The following is a 17032-nucleotide window of genomic DNA, read 5'->3' on the forward strand; positions in this document are numbered from 1 at the left end:
GATTTTAAAGTGTGGTGTTCAGGATAAAGTTAGTCAACAAATTTGGAGTCAAAATACAAGAAAGGCAGGTGCGTAAGAAAAACATCCTCTGAACCAACACAATGGAGTAAATATATACTAACAAACACCCCGTCAACTTTGTTTGTTGTAAAGAAAAAATATACATTTACTCAACGGGCGAAAATAATGTGAGTTTATCTATGTTTTGCGGTGGTATTAAATTATATTTATGGTAAAAATAAATGAAACCTACTGTGTTTAAAATTATGTATGGATAAACAAGTATTGTTTTTAAGCTGTAGTATATCTTAGAATTTGTAATCTTAGGTCTTGGGTCTTAGCCTTCGTGATCTTAGGTCTTAGGGGGTCTTAGCTTTCGTGGTCTTAGGTTTCGTGACACCCGTCACAAAAGCTTATTAAAATCTTGATTTAACTGTATCTTCATATCAGCCAAAATAGCACGCCCTCTGTATTTTGCTCAGTCTCTGAGCACTTAATTTTGTTTAGATCTTTTTAGTAAAAATCCTGTCCACTGTATCTGATAATTGAATAAGTAAAACCTAAAAAAGTACATCATCAACTTCTTGATACAGTCTTCTCAGAATCGTCCGAACTCCTTTTTGTCTTTAAGGCTGTTTGTACAGATTGAACACCTGCATACAACACCTGTTTAACAGAGGGAGTGTACAACTCACGTAGAAGCACTTTCAAGCATTCATCCGTCGCTATTGCCGTCATACCCCAAACTTTGTGCGCACCTCCTAGAAATACGGGCATAGAGTATATGAAGCTAAAATGTGTGGCCGTTTCAGGTACTCGATAACGGGTATAACGAGTGAACAGTGGGTCTGAAAGGACAGCGATGGGGATGCTGAATATACTTGTAATCTGTATGTACAAATAAAAGTAAAAAGAATTTGATTGGTGAAAAGTTCTATAGCAGAAAACACTGATTTTGATTGGTGGGATGTTTTATAACAAAAGATTCAATTTTTTTTATTGATGGGATGTTTCAAAACAGAAAACTGTTATTTGTCTGTTAGGATATTTCATAATAGCAAAATACTGTTATTTGATTTGCGGAAGGTTCCATAAAACACTGCTTTTGATTGGTGGAATGTTTCATAACCGAAAACCCTGTTATTTGATTGGTGGAATGTTTTACTTTAACAAAATGCTGCTATTTGATTGGTGGAATGTTTCATAACAGAAAACCCTGTTATTTGATTTGTGGAATGCTTCATTAGCAAATGCTGTTATCTGATTGTTTTTACCCTCACTCACCTCTGATTGATTAAATTTTACTTGATCCAATTCAATTTTTCCTATGTTACATAAAATTGGAGTTACTGCAATTGTCTTGGTCTGTTGAAATAATTGAAAAATTAAAAAAACAGAAGATGAAAGTTAGCCATTGTTTTTTTTAAAACTATTGTTACAGGGCCTTATACATCCCGGTATTGTGTGGTAGTATTACATCAAAAGTACATACATAGTCTGGAATAGGGTTTAGCTTTCCCCAGACTTCTACAGAGCTTGGCAGGATGTCGATCTCCTCATGCATTTCTCTCAGACCAGTTGAAATGATGTCAGCATCACCTTCTTGCCATTTACCTCCTGGAAAACTGAAAAACAAAGAGAGAATGGAAAATAATTATTGATATATTAAGTGGAGTTTTTTAGCTGTGATACCTCGCTTACCAATTCCAAAGTCTTAGGTTCAAATCCTGTACAATGACAATTGTTGTTCTGAGAGACATATGTACAGTATACTACAGTCACGAATCCTAACTGTATGATTCATGATTGCATCAGGATTATGATATTTTAATTAGATAAAATGATTGAGTTCAACTTTACTTGCGCTAATGCGCAGCTAGAGCTAGATCTTTAATTAAGGCTAGGTTCAACCATGGACCTATAAATTAGAAGTCCATGGTTCAACTAATGATAATGCCCTTGCCAATTGTATGACCCACAAGACCCCCGTCATTTGTCCGTATGTGCGTTATACCTTTGAATACCATAATGCATCCGTGCGTAAAAAAATGTGACTAATAATTTATGTTTTCCTGTCGACGAATCGGCGATCTCCTACGTAATCATTGAAATGTTAACGATTTACAGGAAAAGGTAATTTTTTAACTAACAACGACGGTACAAAACGTCGGCGATTTACAGGAAAAGGTGTAATAATCGACGGTAATCGACGCTACAAGTTGCAATCGTTGACAATCGCAAGAGTTGAATCCAGTTCAACTCTAGCGCAATATCGCAACGCTAAAACGTAAGAACTGACCAATCATCTTGGAGATGCAGCACATGACGTCACGATGGAAAATTCTGCTGACTGCATTTATTTTTGTTGCATCGCGGCCAAAGCTAGGTCTTGCCAAAGTGACTATAAAATAATGTTTCGGAAATTAGGTGTGGGGATATTAGGTTAGGTATTTGGGCTAGGATAGGCCTACTGAAAACGAACAACCATCCGTATAGAGATATTCAAGCCGTTTTATCATTTACCTCTGAATTAAACTTGAATACATTGCACTGAAGTGCAATACATTCAACTTAAGTGCAATTACATTCGACTTCAGTGCAATACATTCGACTTAAGTTTAAATGATTTGCACTGAAGTTGAATACAAATTTTAATTAAACTTAAGTTAAATACAATTGCACTGAAGTCATTTTGCCCAATTCGACTTCAGTGTAATTGTATTTCACTTCAGTGCAATACGATCGTGTTTTGGTTGATTTCACTTAAGTGTAATGTGATTGGTCCGTGTGTTTATTATCGTCCTATTAACATTAAGTAATTTTGATTGGTCCGTGCGTTTTATTATCATGGTTTGCCCACGCCACGGCAGGCGCGCAAGTTCACTACACAGTGAGCCTAGGCCTATAGTAAACATTCTTTGGAGATTGGCTTTATTTAGACCAAACAATGGTGGATAATTGTAATGTAGATATGATTTCATATAAAAATTAAGCATGGATGATGTCATGTGATGTTATCATTGGCATCTCTTCATCATTTAATAGAAAGCGCACCGTGCTTCTACGTGTCCAATTTTATTCCAAATCTGCTAAAAATGTTATTTTCTGAACCTGTTTTCTTCATGTTTTATTTCGATAACGTCATCATACCAAAAATAAGAACATATTTGGGTCTCTTAATTTCACCTATGCTACACATAGATAGATAATATTTACTGTATAATATATTCTATGATGGCACATACTAGGACAACTCAACAGATATAAGCGTATATCAGGTCATAGAATGGCATACATTAACGTTATGATCTCATTATTTTAACGTATTTTTTAGAATTAAAATGTAAGTAAAATTATCTTTCATTACACTGATCACTTTTCGTCAAAGTTACTTTATTTGCCCTCATTTTTAAATTTTCATGGTGACAATCATATTTGGCTACAAAATTCCATAGTGTTTGTATTCATTCCAATCTGTATAGATTTGACAATTTCCTGCTGTCATTGTCGTCAAAATTCCTGAATAGAACCTGATAAACCTGGGCATTTACACAATATAGGTTGCAACACACCTTTTACGACCTTGTATAGATAATTCTAGGCCTTAGCCGATCGAGTGACGTCATTATTGCAAGAAGCGATCTATAGAAATACACTCAAACTGACCAATCACATTATACTTAAGTTCAAATGTTGGCAAATACAGTCAACCAATAACGTCCACTTATGTTAATGCATCACAGCAAGGCAATCTTGGATACAGTTCGGACGGGACTGAAACTACCGTGTACTTCCAACTGTGAGGTCGCGTGTGACAATTAACTTACGCCTCTGGCTATAAAAAATTAGAAAACCATCGGGACGAAAAATCCACCAACTTTACTGGTTGTTTCAATCCCATTCCAATTACACGCTGCCTCGGGGTGTATAATTAATCAAGCGTTAACGGGGTCATGTCAAATCGCGACCTCAAATAAGCTTTCTTATTGTTTAACAATTATTATTGTTTAAAATGTTTTTTTTTCGTTAATGCGAATGTATATCTATTGTTTTGTAAAATTATATATAAATAATCAACTCGTTGGTTTTTTTCCGGTGACCTGAACTTGCGAATCGGTGGCTTATAATGTACATGTAACGGCAGGGAGTTCTGTATTGTGGTAGCCTGGTGTCTGTGAATTACCACATCAACCGTTCGGGTGTGTAGAAAGCGACGACCTCGAATTGGACGACCCCAACGACCCGGGCGACCTCGAATTGAACGACCTCGAATTGAACGACCCATAACACGAAACCGACGACCCCTATAGCCTAGCCTAGCCTAGGCCTAAGTGTGGTATAACATCCCGAAGCCGAACATAGAAAAAATACAGAAATATCGCCATTTGATACTGATTGTGTCGACACGAACAAACGAAAAGATATGGAACGCCAAGAGTGCATCATTAAAACTGCATTCGACATATTAAAAAGAAATTAAAAAGAAATAAATATTATACAACACATGGTTAAACCATGGACGTATAATTACATCTCGTCTTCTTATAATGAACACTATAGGCCTACCAAGCAGCGTAACATGTGCATGGGGGGATATGACCGGTTGGGCCGCCGACAAATTGAGCCGCCGGTAATTTCTATGACACGGCCAGTGCGTCTTTTACGACATTTCGCGTAGTGATAGAGTGGTGTCCTAGTAGGCCCTACATAAGTTCATGGTCTTTAGGTTTATTGTGTCATGAAAATAAATAATAATTACATACTACAATTTTGTTGGTTTGAAACAGCAAAGGAAAGTAGTCATATTTAATAATTTAATTGTTTTTAATCTTTCAAGGTAAAAATGCAGTGCACTCCATAATATTTTTCTCGCGTGTATGCCTACCACGTAAAATCACGTTGTCTCTCAGGACTAATAGAGTATTGATATTCTTCGAATGAGGTTAAATAATTATTTTTAATTTACTATCTTTTAATATCATATTTTATTGAATTTTACAATGTTAATACACAAAATATTTTACTAAAAAACGGTGATTTTATGCAATTATTTTACATCAACTGCCGCCTGAGGGGGCCGGGCAACATGTTTACGTTATTTTTGGCTAAAAACGATCATTTTCGGTCATGTTTTAGGCCTTATATTTTGGAATCTACAAGTCAGATATTCATAATTATTTCTCTTTAATTATAATATTTAATAATATATACTAAAAACCGTGATATATAAACTTTGGAATATACATCGTTATATCTAATAATTAATATAAATAGAACTTCTATTAAATAGAAACGAGCACCGGCGAAAGTAAGCATTTGGCGTTTCATAGAAAATAACGTTTTTCTGGCGGCGCCTCAACTTGTCGGCGGCTCAACTTGGCCTAATCCTGCATGGGGAGGGCCATAAGAAAGCTTTACATTTCACACATGCATTGTATACGGTCAAACCATGGAGGTATTTTTATACCTCCATGGTCAAACCGTCAAACCTTCCCTGCCGCTGAAAAAGGGGCCTGGTTTGCCATGTTTATGATATTTCGTGTGCTAATCGAGTCGAATGCAGTTTTAATGATGCACTCTTGGCGTTCCATATCTGTTCGTTTGTTCGTGTCGACACATTCAGTATCAAATGGCGATATTTCTGTATTTTTTCAATCAATTGCTTGCTTGCGAGTATTATATACGGTATGGTTTAAAGATCTTTGGTTATGTTCGGCTTCGGGATGTTATATCATACTTAGGCTAGGCTAGGCTATTATAGGGGTCGTCGGTTTCGTGTTGTGGGTCGTCCAATTCTAGGTCGTCCAATTCGAGGTCGCCCGGGTCGTTGGGGTCGTCCAATTCGAGGTCGTCGCTTTCTACACACCCTCAACCGTTCGGCTCGCACGATAAGAGGGGTACAGTGCGTGTTAAATGGAATTTTTACAACAATTGTTCGGCTCGCACGATGAATACACGTGGTAATTTTTACAAGAGGGGTACAGTGCGTGTACATTAAATGGAATTTTCACAACAATAGTTCGGCTCGCACGATAAATACACGTGGTGATTTTTACAAGAGGGGTACAGTACGTGTACATTAAATCAGGGGTGGCGCCAGGATCTTCCCGACGCGGGGGCTACATTCCCCGACGAGGGGGCTATGCGAGCGAAGCGAGCATCACTAGGCTGGGGGCCAGGGGGGGCGCCAAGGGCCCCCGGTGGGGGTCCAGGGGGCGAAGCCCCCGGAAGCAACGCGTTCTAGCGTCATTTGAGGTCATTTTAATCAGATTTAGGGTAGCCATTTTTTATAATGCATAAATAAAATACTAAAATACTGCGTGCAAAAAAACGATGCGCGATGACTGTTTCAATCTATATTTTTCAATTTAAAAAATAAAAGTTCAAAGAAAATTTAGAAAAATAGAGTTTTGGAGGTCCCGGAAATTGAACTTATTATACTTCAAAACATGAAACAAAATATATAAGTCCCTATCAAGGTTGTGACTGAGCTAAGAAATGTTGAAAAATAGAGATGTTAGGTCCCGGAAAATGCACTTCTTGTACTTCGAAATATGACCAGCTTTATTGTTGGGGCTGAGCTAAGAAACTGTTTAAAACTAGAGCTGCAGGTCTTCAAAAAATTGCATTTTATACTTCGGAAAAATCAGGCCTAGAGGCTTAAAAAAAGCAAGCGTAGACCTTTTTCAGTCGGGGAAATAAGTTTATTCCTCCCAAGTGTATGCGTGCGTACCATCTGGACTCCCGAGTGGTGAGAAATTCATGACATACAGGACATTGAAAATGTAATAACTTAGCTATAATAAGATGTTGGCTAAGCGAAAATGGCATGTTTTTTTGTTTAGTAATGGATGAAAAATGTTTTTTAGGTGCCCCACGGTACAGAAGGTTACTTGTAAATTTAAAAAATTGGTGAACATACGAACAATTAACATAATTCGTTTTTGCTGTAGTGTAGCAGTACACGATGTAACCGTCAGTAAACTTCGCCTGGAAAATAACTACAGTACACATTTTGGTCCCTGGATAGAACATGATATCACGCGTCTCGACCCAACGTTGAACGATTCGTACAAAGGGATACCGCCAGACAAGTGCGAACCTAGCTATTGTTTAGTAGTAAGTTAGATCGCTGGCAATAATGAATGCATATAAAGTGCATAATATCACTCTGACGTAGGCCTACTCTCACGGTCAATGAAACGTCGCGGTTTTCTAGGCGCTGAAGCAAGCTAGCTACGAAGTGAACGCGAACGCTTTTTACTGTATATTATATTCCCCGACAAAAAGTACCCGTGTTCCCTTCGGTAACCGTCGGTAAACTTCGCCTAGAAAATAACTACATTACACATTTTGGTCCCTGGATGGAACTCGATATCACGCGTCTCGACCCAACGTTGAACGATTCGTACTGAGGGATACCGCCAGACAAGTGCGTACCTAGCTAATGTTTAGTAGTAAGTTAGATCGCTGGCAATAAATGAATGCATAAAAGTGCATAATAGCCCTCTGACGTACTCTCACGGTCAATGGAACGTCGTAGTTTTCTAGGCGCTGAAGCTATATGAAGTGAACGCGAACGTTTTTTATTGTATATTATATTCCCCGACAAAAAGTACCCGTGTTCCCCGACGGGGGGGCTAGGCTCCCCGACGAGGGGGCTAGAGCCCCCGTAGCCCCCCCCCCCCCCCGCTGGCGCCACCACTGCATTAAATGGAATTTCCACAACAATACTTCGGCTCGCACGATAAATACACGTGGTGATTTTTACAAGAGGGGTACAGTGCGTGTACATTAAATGGAATTTCCACAACAATAGTTCGGCTCGCACGATAAATACACGTGGTGATTTTTACAAGAGGGGTACAGTACGTGTACATTAAATGGAATTTCCACAACAATAGTTCGGCTCGCACGATAAATACACGTGGTGATTTTTACAAGAGGGGTACAGTGCGTGTACATTAAATGGAATTTCCACAACAATAGTTCGGCTCGCACGATAAATACACGTGGTCAACAAACAACATACGTTAGCAGGATTTTCGATCATTATTTATTTAAAAAGTAAATTGTATTCGATGTATTATAAATATATAGGTCTGGTTGTCGATTGAAAAATAATAATTGAACGATTTGCGCGCGAAACGACATGCAATATCCAGTTGAATTTGTCAACACGCCATGTCAATTGATATGGGTCGACGCACAGAGGGCGCTTTTTTGACCTAAGAATTCCGATCTTAATTGGTTTCGTGTCAGCTTACCGGTACTTTGTTTATTCGTACGAACGTCGTATGGGTTTTACCCCAAGGGTAAAAACCAAATAAACGTGTATTTCAATCGCCGTACGAACACGATCTGATTGACCCGTTTGTTATTTGGTCTTTCTCCTATGACCTAAACACCTTTGATGGCCAATCACGTTTACTTAATATAAATACACCAAACGGACCAATCACACATTGTTGACAATTAAAGTTAAGTTGAATGCAATTCGAGTTAACTGCAATTCATTTGCACTAAACTTTGAATACAATTCGAGTTAAGTGTAATACAATTGCAGTTAAGTAGCCTACAATGCAATTTAACTTCAGTGCAAATAAAATGTATTGCACTTAAGTCGAATGTATTGCACTTAAGTTGAATACAATTGCACTTCAGTGCAATGTATTCAACTTAAGTTTAATTCAGAGGTAAATGATAAAACGGCAATTGCCATAGGCCCACGTCTCCTGCACTGTGAGCAGCCTACTACTAGTACTAAAGCCTGTTTTCCTGTCGACGTTATTCGACGCTATCGTTAACAAAAATCGGCGATCTTCAACGTAAACATAGAAATGTTAACGATTTACAGGAAAAGGGACTTTTTTAACTAACGATGACGATACAAAATGTCGCCGATTTACAGGAAAAGGTGTAATAATCGACGGTAATCGACGCTACACAAGTCGCGATCGTTGACAATCGCAAGAGTTGAATCCAGTTCAACTCTAGCGATATAGCAACGCTAAAACGTAAGAACTGACCAATCATCATGGCGATACAGCACATGACGTCACATAATTGATGGCAAATTCTGCTGACTACATTTATTTTTGTTGCATCGCGGCGCGGTCAAAGCTAGGCCTAGCCTTCCCAAAGTTACTATAAAATGATGTTCCGGAAAGTAGGCGCGGGGATATTAGGTAGGTCAAAGTCTTTAGCCTAGTCCAAAATGCTATTTGGACTAGGATAGGCCTACTGAAAACGAAAAACCATCAGTATAGAGATATTAGTATGCCTAGGCCCACGTGTCCTACACTGTGAGCCTACTGCTAGAGGCAGGGGAGTCCTCTATTCATTTTTGCGCGTTACGACGACGTCGAGAAAGAAGACCGGAGTTTCAACTCTAACGTTCAACGCTAGAAATCAGATGTTCGCGCTATCGTTAACATTTCAACTTGATCGTTTTCAAACGATTGTCGTTGAACTTTTAAGGATTAACGATGATAGCGTCGACTAATGTCGACAGGAAAACAGGCTTAAAGCTTGGTTCCCACTAGAACGTAACGTAAGGACGTAAACGCAACGCAAGCGTTTTAACCAATGACAAGCGAAGTTATAGACAGTTTTAGCAATCACAAGCGAATAAGCCATCGCTTGTGATTGGTCAATTCACTTGCGTTGCGTTACGTCCTTGTGTTGCGTCGGTGGGAAAAGGGAATTTACAACTCCCTGGTGGGAACCACGCTTTATAGAGGCAGTGGAATCCTCTATTCATTTTTTCGCATTACGACGACGTCGAATTGATCGTTTTAGAACGATCGTCGTTGAACTTTTAACGATTAACGATGAATGATGATAGCGTTGACAGGAAAACAGGCTTAAGTCGACAGGAAAACAGGCTTTAGGTGACCGTGACGCACCCATTTTGTCATGGACTAACCCTAAAGACAATCGGTAGCGTCAATTGACCTACCTAACTTGACCTCTATGCGATTTAAGCTCTGTTGACCTTAGTGTGAATAAAATGGATGGTTGATTGTTCACTATACACATTGGGATACAAACGGCTGCGTTTGATTTCAACCCTTTCAACATTCTTCTTAGAGGATGTACTTGGTCCATTATCTTTATTGCTCTTTCTTTGTTGTTTGACGAGAAAACATTTTCTGTTATCCAAGAAGAGGACGTTCTGTTGCTATAGTGACAACTTCGCACGGAAAAGACAATTTGATACCGAAGTGACCGGTACATGCTTGCAAACGAGAAAATTTTATTGTAAATAAATCCTAAAATGCTTGGTTGAACCTGATAAATAAATAAAAATAATCATAGTAAATTGGTTGTTCTTTCCAATCGGGTGCTATAAGACGTCACGACTAGGCCACTACTACTACTCTACTAATAATATTAGTAATAATTATTACATTAATAATACTGAAATTGCACAGCTGGTTTACCACACTGGCACCGTACCGTCCCGCAGATATCCTGCCACACCCCTGCCCACAAAAATCTATATGCAAAGTTCAGGTACTCTTTATCCTAGCTAGGCTTACTCTACTACTAGGCATAGTACTCCACTCTGTAGTACCTCCTGCGCCTTACTACAGCAACGCACGTATCTTGGCTGCCTAAAACTTGTTTTAAACTATACTGCTCTACTGCTGTAGGCCTATGTAATGTACCGACAAATCAAATAAATCATTGTCAAATTATTTTTCGAAGAACACAAATTCGTTAAACAATCAACGAACGGGATCTTGTACTTCTTTCAACGTGACATTGTTAATAGCAAAAATGTGTTAATTTACAATAAATATACAATATAAAACAGTGTTTTTTGTTTGTGTTTATACTCTAAATACCAGGTCTACCTACCTACCTGCAATTGCTGTACGAACTCTAACTAAACGACTTTGATTGGGTCCTACTAAATACCACCAGATACCAGCAGATACCTACCAGAGCAACAAATCCTACCACCAGAAAGCAGCCACCTGTTTAGAATTATTAATGGTATATTACAAATTTTAATTCTTTCAGAAACTGATAAAATTGAAGTTAGAAGCAACTCCTCCCTGTTAAAAGTCGAATGTCTCGCCGTCGCAATTCCAGAATCGAATTCGTTCGATCTTATAATCCGTGTCTGTTGTGTATTGTATTCAGCGGTCAACATTACCGTGTGGCGCTATAATGCATTTATTTGGTCAAATAAATTCATTTATTATTTATTTCATTCCAGACCAACAGCGAAACATCGCCACTACTCAGGCCGGTTAAAATCTTAATAAAAACTACTTTAGATAAACAATTTAAATCATTAAAACAAGATGACATCGATCGAATATAGAAAAACGATATTTCAGGTTAAAAGTGATGTAAAATAATAGAATGGAAAGAAGCGATCAATATTGGTGCTATTACTTAGGGAATTATATCGCATTTTGGTCAAATAAAATCAGAAATCATTTTCTGTACACTATAACATTTAATAATAAATAAAACTAATGTTTACACATTTTTTGTCTTTTAAAAAAAAATGAAACCATAGAATTGACTAGAACGGTCATTTCAGTATTATGTTTAATAATGCGTGTGTCTTTTTGATCATCTATAATTGTACCCAAAGTATTTATTCATACACAATCCAAATGTTATCGATTTTCATGTAATTAAAAAGAATTGTTACAAAAATACAACAGAAAATGACGCACAGAAATTCAAGGCTATTTATTTCAAAACAAGGTTGAATTGGATGACATGACTTCCAAAAAATGTCGATTTACTAAAGGAAAGATTCTTTAAAGAAAATCTTGATTTTGGTAAAATACGCTATTTTGCCGCCGAAATCAAACACATGTTAGCCGTTTGAGTGGATTGAAATTCTAGTGAGTACATTAACAATATTAAAATTAGCAACTGACTGGGAAACATTAAAAGTAGCCGACCTGATTGACAAGATAAAGGATCGTGAAACCAAAAAGTCATTTTAACCCTTTTGTATGATAAACTTCCAACAATGTTATTTGTTATATGTTACTTTTTGCCATACGAATACGATAAAAATATAAATCGGCGTAATGAAAGAAATCGCGCAACGGCGATTGGTGTATTTTTTTGTACCAATTTTTTAAGCTGTCGTACATATTTCTCCAGATGCTGTAGCTTACATATATATATGTAAGCTATAGCTATACAGCTTATAACATTACAACTAACCTGTTTCTGATTTAACTTAACTTCGTCATCTCCATGACTTCGTGTTCCTTGGTTTTCGTTACTACTGGTCGGCATTTCACCTGATTTAATAAATAAATAACAGAATGAAATTCGAATACCGTATACAGTGCTAAATAAAAAAAAGAGAAAGAAATGAAATACTTCGTCTTCTTTTATAAAAACACACCTAGTGTAGCATGTGCAGATTTTCCAAGACAATCTTTAAACCTAGTAATTCTTATAGAAGGTTTTCTGTATCTAATACGAATACAACATCTGTGAATTCAAATTTATTCAGTTCATCATAATCAATAAATAAATACACTTTTAACTTTTATAAATGTGTTTACTTCCATGCTATAGTCACGTAGTCAGAGTCCTAATTTCTACCAACTCGAATCTGATAGCCCTGCTCTCGCGGCGCCCCTGGACCCCCTCCCCTCGATGGCAATTTTTCGTGAAGAACCAAGATCGGTTCAAATGGGAAAGTCAATTCTATCCAACAAAAACAAAGTTATAGTCTGCTGCCCTCTACAGATTTCAGTTAGTAAAACTTCAGAAATATTTAAAGATTTTATAAACTAAAAAGTATGTTGAAAACGAATATACTGCAACTGTGTTTATTATGTATTGCACTACTGTATTGTATTTTTGTCACTCATTTTCACTGTTTAGAGCCGATCCAGGTCTGCTTGAAAGAGGTGGTGCAATGGAATCAGAAGAAGGCTAGATATCACAGTTATCGACACCAAGATGTAAAATAATTGTGCATAAGATAACCACATAACTATTATTATTATTTAACTTTTACTTATTTTTTCCTTTTTTTTACTTTTATATATCAATATTTAAAGGAAGTCAAAATATCATGGCATCATAGTTTAATGACCACGTTTTTTGACCATGTTTTATTTTGTATTGCGCTTTTTATTTAAACTTGTCTTCAAAGATAAAATTATAATCTGGAATATTTTGCGCCGTCTCCTTATTTTACACGCACGCTAACATTACCGAACTTTTTTTAACCACAGTGTAACTATTATTTAGGCCGCGGCTCCCTAAAGCTATGTCTACACTATCAAACTACTTTGACAAAAATTGTGATGTGCCCATATATGGGAGTGCTATGCTTAAATATGGTAGTTCTGACATCATCATGTCCATCTATATATGGGCACATCACATTTGTTGTCACTTAAAGTTTGACAGTGTAGACAGAGCTTAATTAAAACAACACGTCGCGATTTTTGTTTCAAAATACCCGCGCACAAAAATCCAGCAGCCTATGCGTGCCTATTATTAGGATTAACAAGAGCTCAAATCATAATTAATGTTATCGTAACGATTATTGCATAACTAATAAGTGTAAAATATAAAATCTTCGAACAGATAGAGGACAACATTTTAGCGTGAAATATTCAAATGTTTGAGGTCTAAGTCTTCGTCTGAAAATCTAGGCCTGTGTGTGGAAAAAAGTCATTCCAAGTCAGCCTGAGGAGATACGCCCAGCCGACGAACTAACCGCAAGAGTCATGCAGTTCAAACTCAGTGGTGAGTAAGCCTGCCTACATTGGTGTCAATCTAGGAGTACATACAACCTTTATTGAATATGATATTATACTTATTTACTTTAATTTACAATATCATTCTATTTTATAATATATTATACTATTTTTGTTGGAAGAAGGAAGTCTGTTTTACTATCTAACTTTATGAGAAATTCGGAGATTGTTGGTAATCTGAAAAAGGATGCATTCATTGAACGGCGCAGATCCGTTTTTAATATCGGAGGGGGGGGGGGGGGAGGCACGTATAAAAATGAAATACTTTTTAGTACATTTAGGCTGTCATGCACGTCATAGAAGTCATACTTTCTATTCATTTTAACAATTTAATGATTTTTCTGTTGGGAGTGTGAGGGGGACAGTCCCCACTAAAAATATGTGGGAGGGGGAGACATGTCCCCACCAGGATCTGCGCAGGTGATTCCTTGGCAATTAAACTAATTCCTTGGCCCCTGTAGGCAATTAAACTAATTTCTTTATGATCATACAATCATAAGTACAATCAAAAGTTCAAAAATTTAGACGAACAAAACAGAGAAAAAAAAAGAGTTCTACTGTAGCATGTAGCTTTTATTAATCTGAACACTAGAGGGCACTATTACATTCAACAGATACTTCTTTCAGTTCTCTTAGTATATCATGTGACCTTAGTATATCATGTGACTAAAACATGCTTTAAAATGTTTGTACAGAACATGATACTTTAAAAAGTAAATAATTAAACAAAAGTTCCATATAAGGTAATATGTCTTCCATATACCTGATTTGTTTAGTGGAATGATACTAATATAGCTACACTACTTTTATATGACAAATTTAATACACGTATAAACATCCCTACATACAGAATCACTGTTGTTACCATCTACACAAGCTAAACATTTGGTATTCAATATTCTTTGATAAATATTTTTTTAACAAAAAAGAATGTGAACATAATTTTAACATTTTTTTCTTATTTAGCATTGTCATTGATGCTATCATATCCATTCATCATCCTATGCCTACCATAAAGGGGAAGACTATAGGAATTATTTGTAGGCTAAATACAACAAAAAATATTTATACAAATATTTTTAGTCACAATATATAGCGACGTCTAAAGACACTAAACAAATTTGGCAAGTAGTTTACAGTATAATAATAAATAATTGAGAAATTCTCATAAAACACTATTAAAATAATATTTTTGTATTTAAATTACGTTTTTTTTTTTGCATTTTACATGATTGCTTTAGGTTGCTTAATTTGCATACCAATTATTCAGTTTTGTTGACGGATGAGAATTTATAGATTTGGTCACATTTCATTAAGTTTTATTACTGTTTTAGAAAAAAATGATCATGGAAAAATTGGTGTGCATTAAAACAAATATTAATTTCTTTAATTGTTATATTCTTTTGTGATTAGTAATCAATAATTTGTAATTATAAGTAGTGGGTATAAATACAAACTTGATGGTTCATTTAACTTTAACAATTAAAACGATAAAACATTACGATCAATATTATCACATGAAAAGCCTATCCAATAATGTGATAATGTACTAAACCCCAAAAAAACATGAAATTGCATTCATAAGTGGCATTTAACAACATAGCCTGGTAATACATTCAATGTATTATTCCTGTGTGACTGATATTCAACCATTTCTTGTTCCAATTATCCTATATCCTCAATAGATAATGTATCTCCCTGAAGATACAACTAATAATTAGCAAGTCTTTTTTTTTTACAAAATAAGTTAAAGAAAATTTAAATATATTGTTTGTATATTCAATTTCACACCATAGTACTTTATCATTTTAGTGTGAACATTATACTCTCATTACGAAAGGCTACAAATATCATAAATAATATATTACAATCTATACATGGCGTTTCCATCCGCTTTATATATAATAACATAAGTGACTTATTAACTACATATACTAATTAGGTGGTGTATTAAACATAAAGCTACTGTACTTAATAAATAGTGAGTGAAAAAAAATAGACACATGCAATAACTTGGAACATCTGAATATTATGGAGTACCCCCTCTATTTTGATGACTCAGAAACAAATGTAGGCTTGGTAGTCCAGCTTGCATGGTAACAGAAGTAGGTCGGTTCCTTGTAATCAAGTTATAATGAGAACATGCGATTCCCAACACACATTCTCCATGGGGGAAAATTCCATACGAAAAGAGTAAGAGTAAATCAGGTCGAGGCAAATGACAAAGATAGGCATTGGGAAGAAACCTCTGGGAACCGATTAGGGACATCACCATTTGGGCATTTTTTTTTAAAGCAATGCGACATGCATTTACATTAACACTACTTTGCTTCAAATTCTAATCCTGTTCAGTTAAGTTTACAAGTAACCAATATCAATGTCCCGTATCAATGCGCAAAACAGTATGTACCATTAGCTCTGCCCAAAGCTTATTACCATTAACTAGGTCATTTACCATCTACACCCAAATTAAAAAAACCCAAAATATTTGTTAATAAATAGCAATAAACACATGGTATGAAAAATGAGTCTTAAAATAACCACAAAAAATGTATAAATAAATTATAAAAAATATTACTAAATATACAAAATAGTTCTTTAAAATTATTTGCTTTCGCTAAGTAGGATATGATATATCTCTTTTACAGAAATCAATACGTTAAATCTTGATTAAATTTCACGTAATTTTTCAGCACCATTATTTACTGCCTTGTCGGGCCTAACAACATGTTTAATAAATGTGACACACTTATCGACAAGTCACTATACATTTGAAAACATGAAATGAAAAAATGCAAAGTAATTAGGAGAAAGCATGGGTGAAAATGATCACGACACCTTTTTTACACTAAGGCAAATTCGTTGTAGTCTTGTCAACACAAATAAATACCTTAATGTTTGATATATATCATGACATTTTTATTCATTTTTATTAGATCAACAGGAAACAAGATAGTAATAAGTGTTTAAGAAAAATAAGTTTTTTAATTCCCCTAAAATATACTCAATTATTTTATTGGGAGTAGTAGTAGTAGATAATGTCTTTCAATAAACATATATTTATGTTCAAATTAGGTTAAAAAAGAAAAAAACAACGAATACATTTATTTTAAACAAATAAATTTCATCATAATATTGTAATTACTAATAAAAAAAATGTATATAAATATATATACAATTTTTAATATGTTGGAATGTAAAAATAATTGTGTACATTTTAAATATTCATAATAAAAATCAGTTACATTATTTATTTAAACACT

The 17032-nt window shown here is 35.6% G+C and overlaps 2 protein-coding genes across 2 annotated transcripts in view; one reads left to right on the top strand and one right to left on the bottom strand.

Moving 5' to 3' along the window:
• Nucleotides 1-702: 702 nt before the first annotated feature.
• LOC140043540 (mitochondrial coenzyme A diphosphatase NUDT8-like) lies at nt 703-12282 on the bottom strand (the record flags this gene model as incomplete). Its single annotated transcript, XM_072088065.1, has 5 exons — nt 12208-12282; nt 9962-10293; nt 1493-1625; nt 1285-1365; nt 703-888 (listed from the first exon to the last, which is right to left on the bottom strand). Coding segments are annotated over exons 1-5 (807 nt in total), but the record flags the coding sequence as incomplete, so codon positions are not given.
• Nucleotides 12283-13481: 1199 nt separating this feature from the next.
• The window catches only part of LOC140043357 (large ribosomal subunit protein mL44-like), a 65513-nt gene continuing 61962 nt past the window's right edge, over nt 13482-17032 (top strand). Inside the window, exon 1 of the mRNA XM_072087860.1 lies at nt 13482-13758. Coding sequence (XP_071943961.1) covers nt 13740-13758 — 19 coding nt within the window. The 5' untranslated portion in view covers nt 13482-13739. The remainder of the gene's footprint in view (nt 13759-17032) is intronic.

The sequence above is a fragment of the Antedon mediterranea genome, chromosome 3 (assembly GCF_964355755.1).
Source record: "Antedon mediterranea chromosome 3, ecAntMedi1.1, whole genome shotgun sequence".
Lineage (NCBI taxonomy): Eukaryota > Metazoa > Echinodermata > Crinoidea > Comatulida > Antedonidae > Antedon > Antedon mediterranea.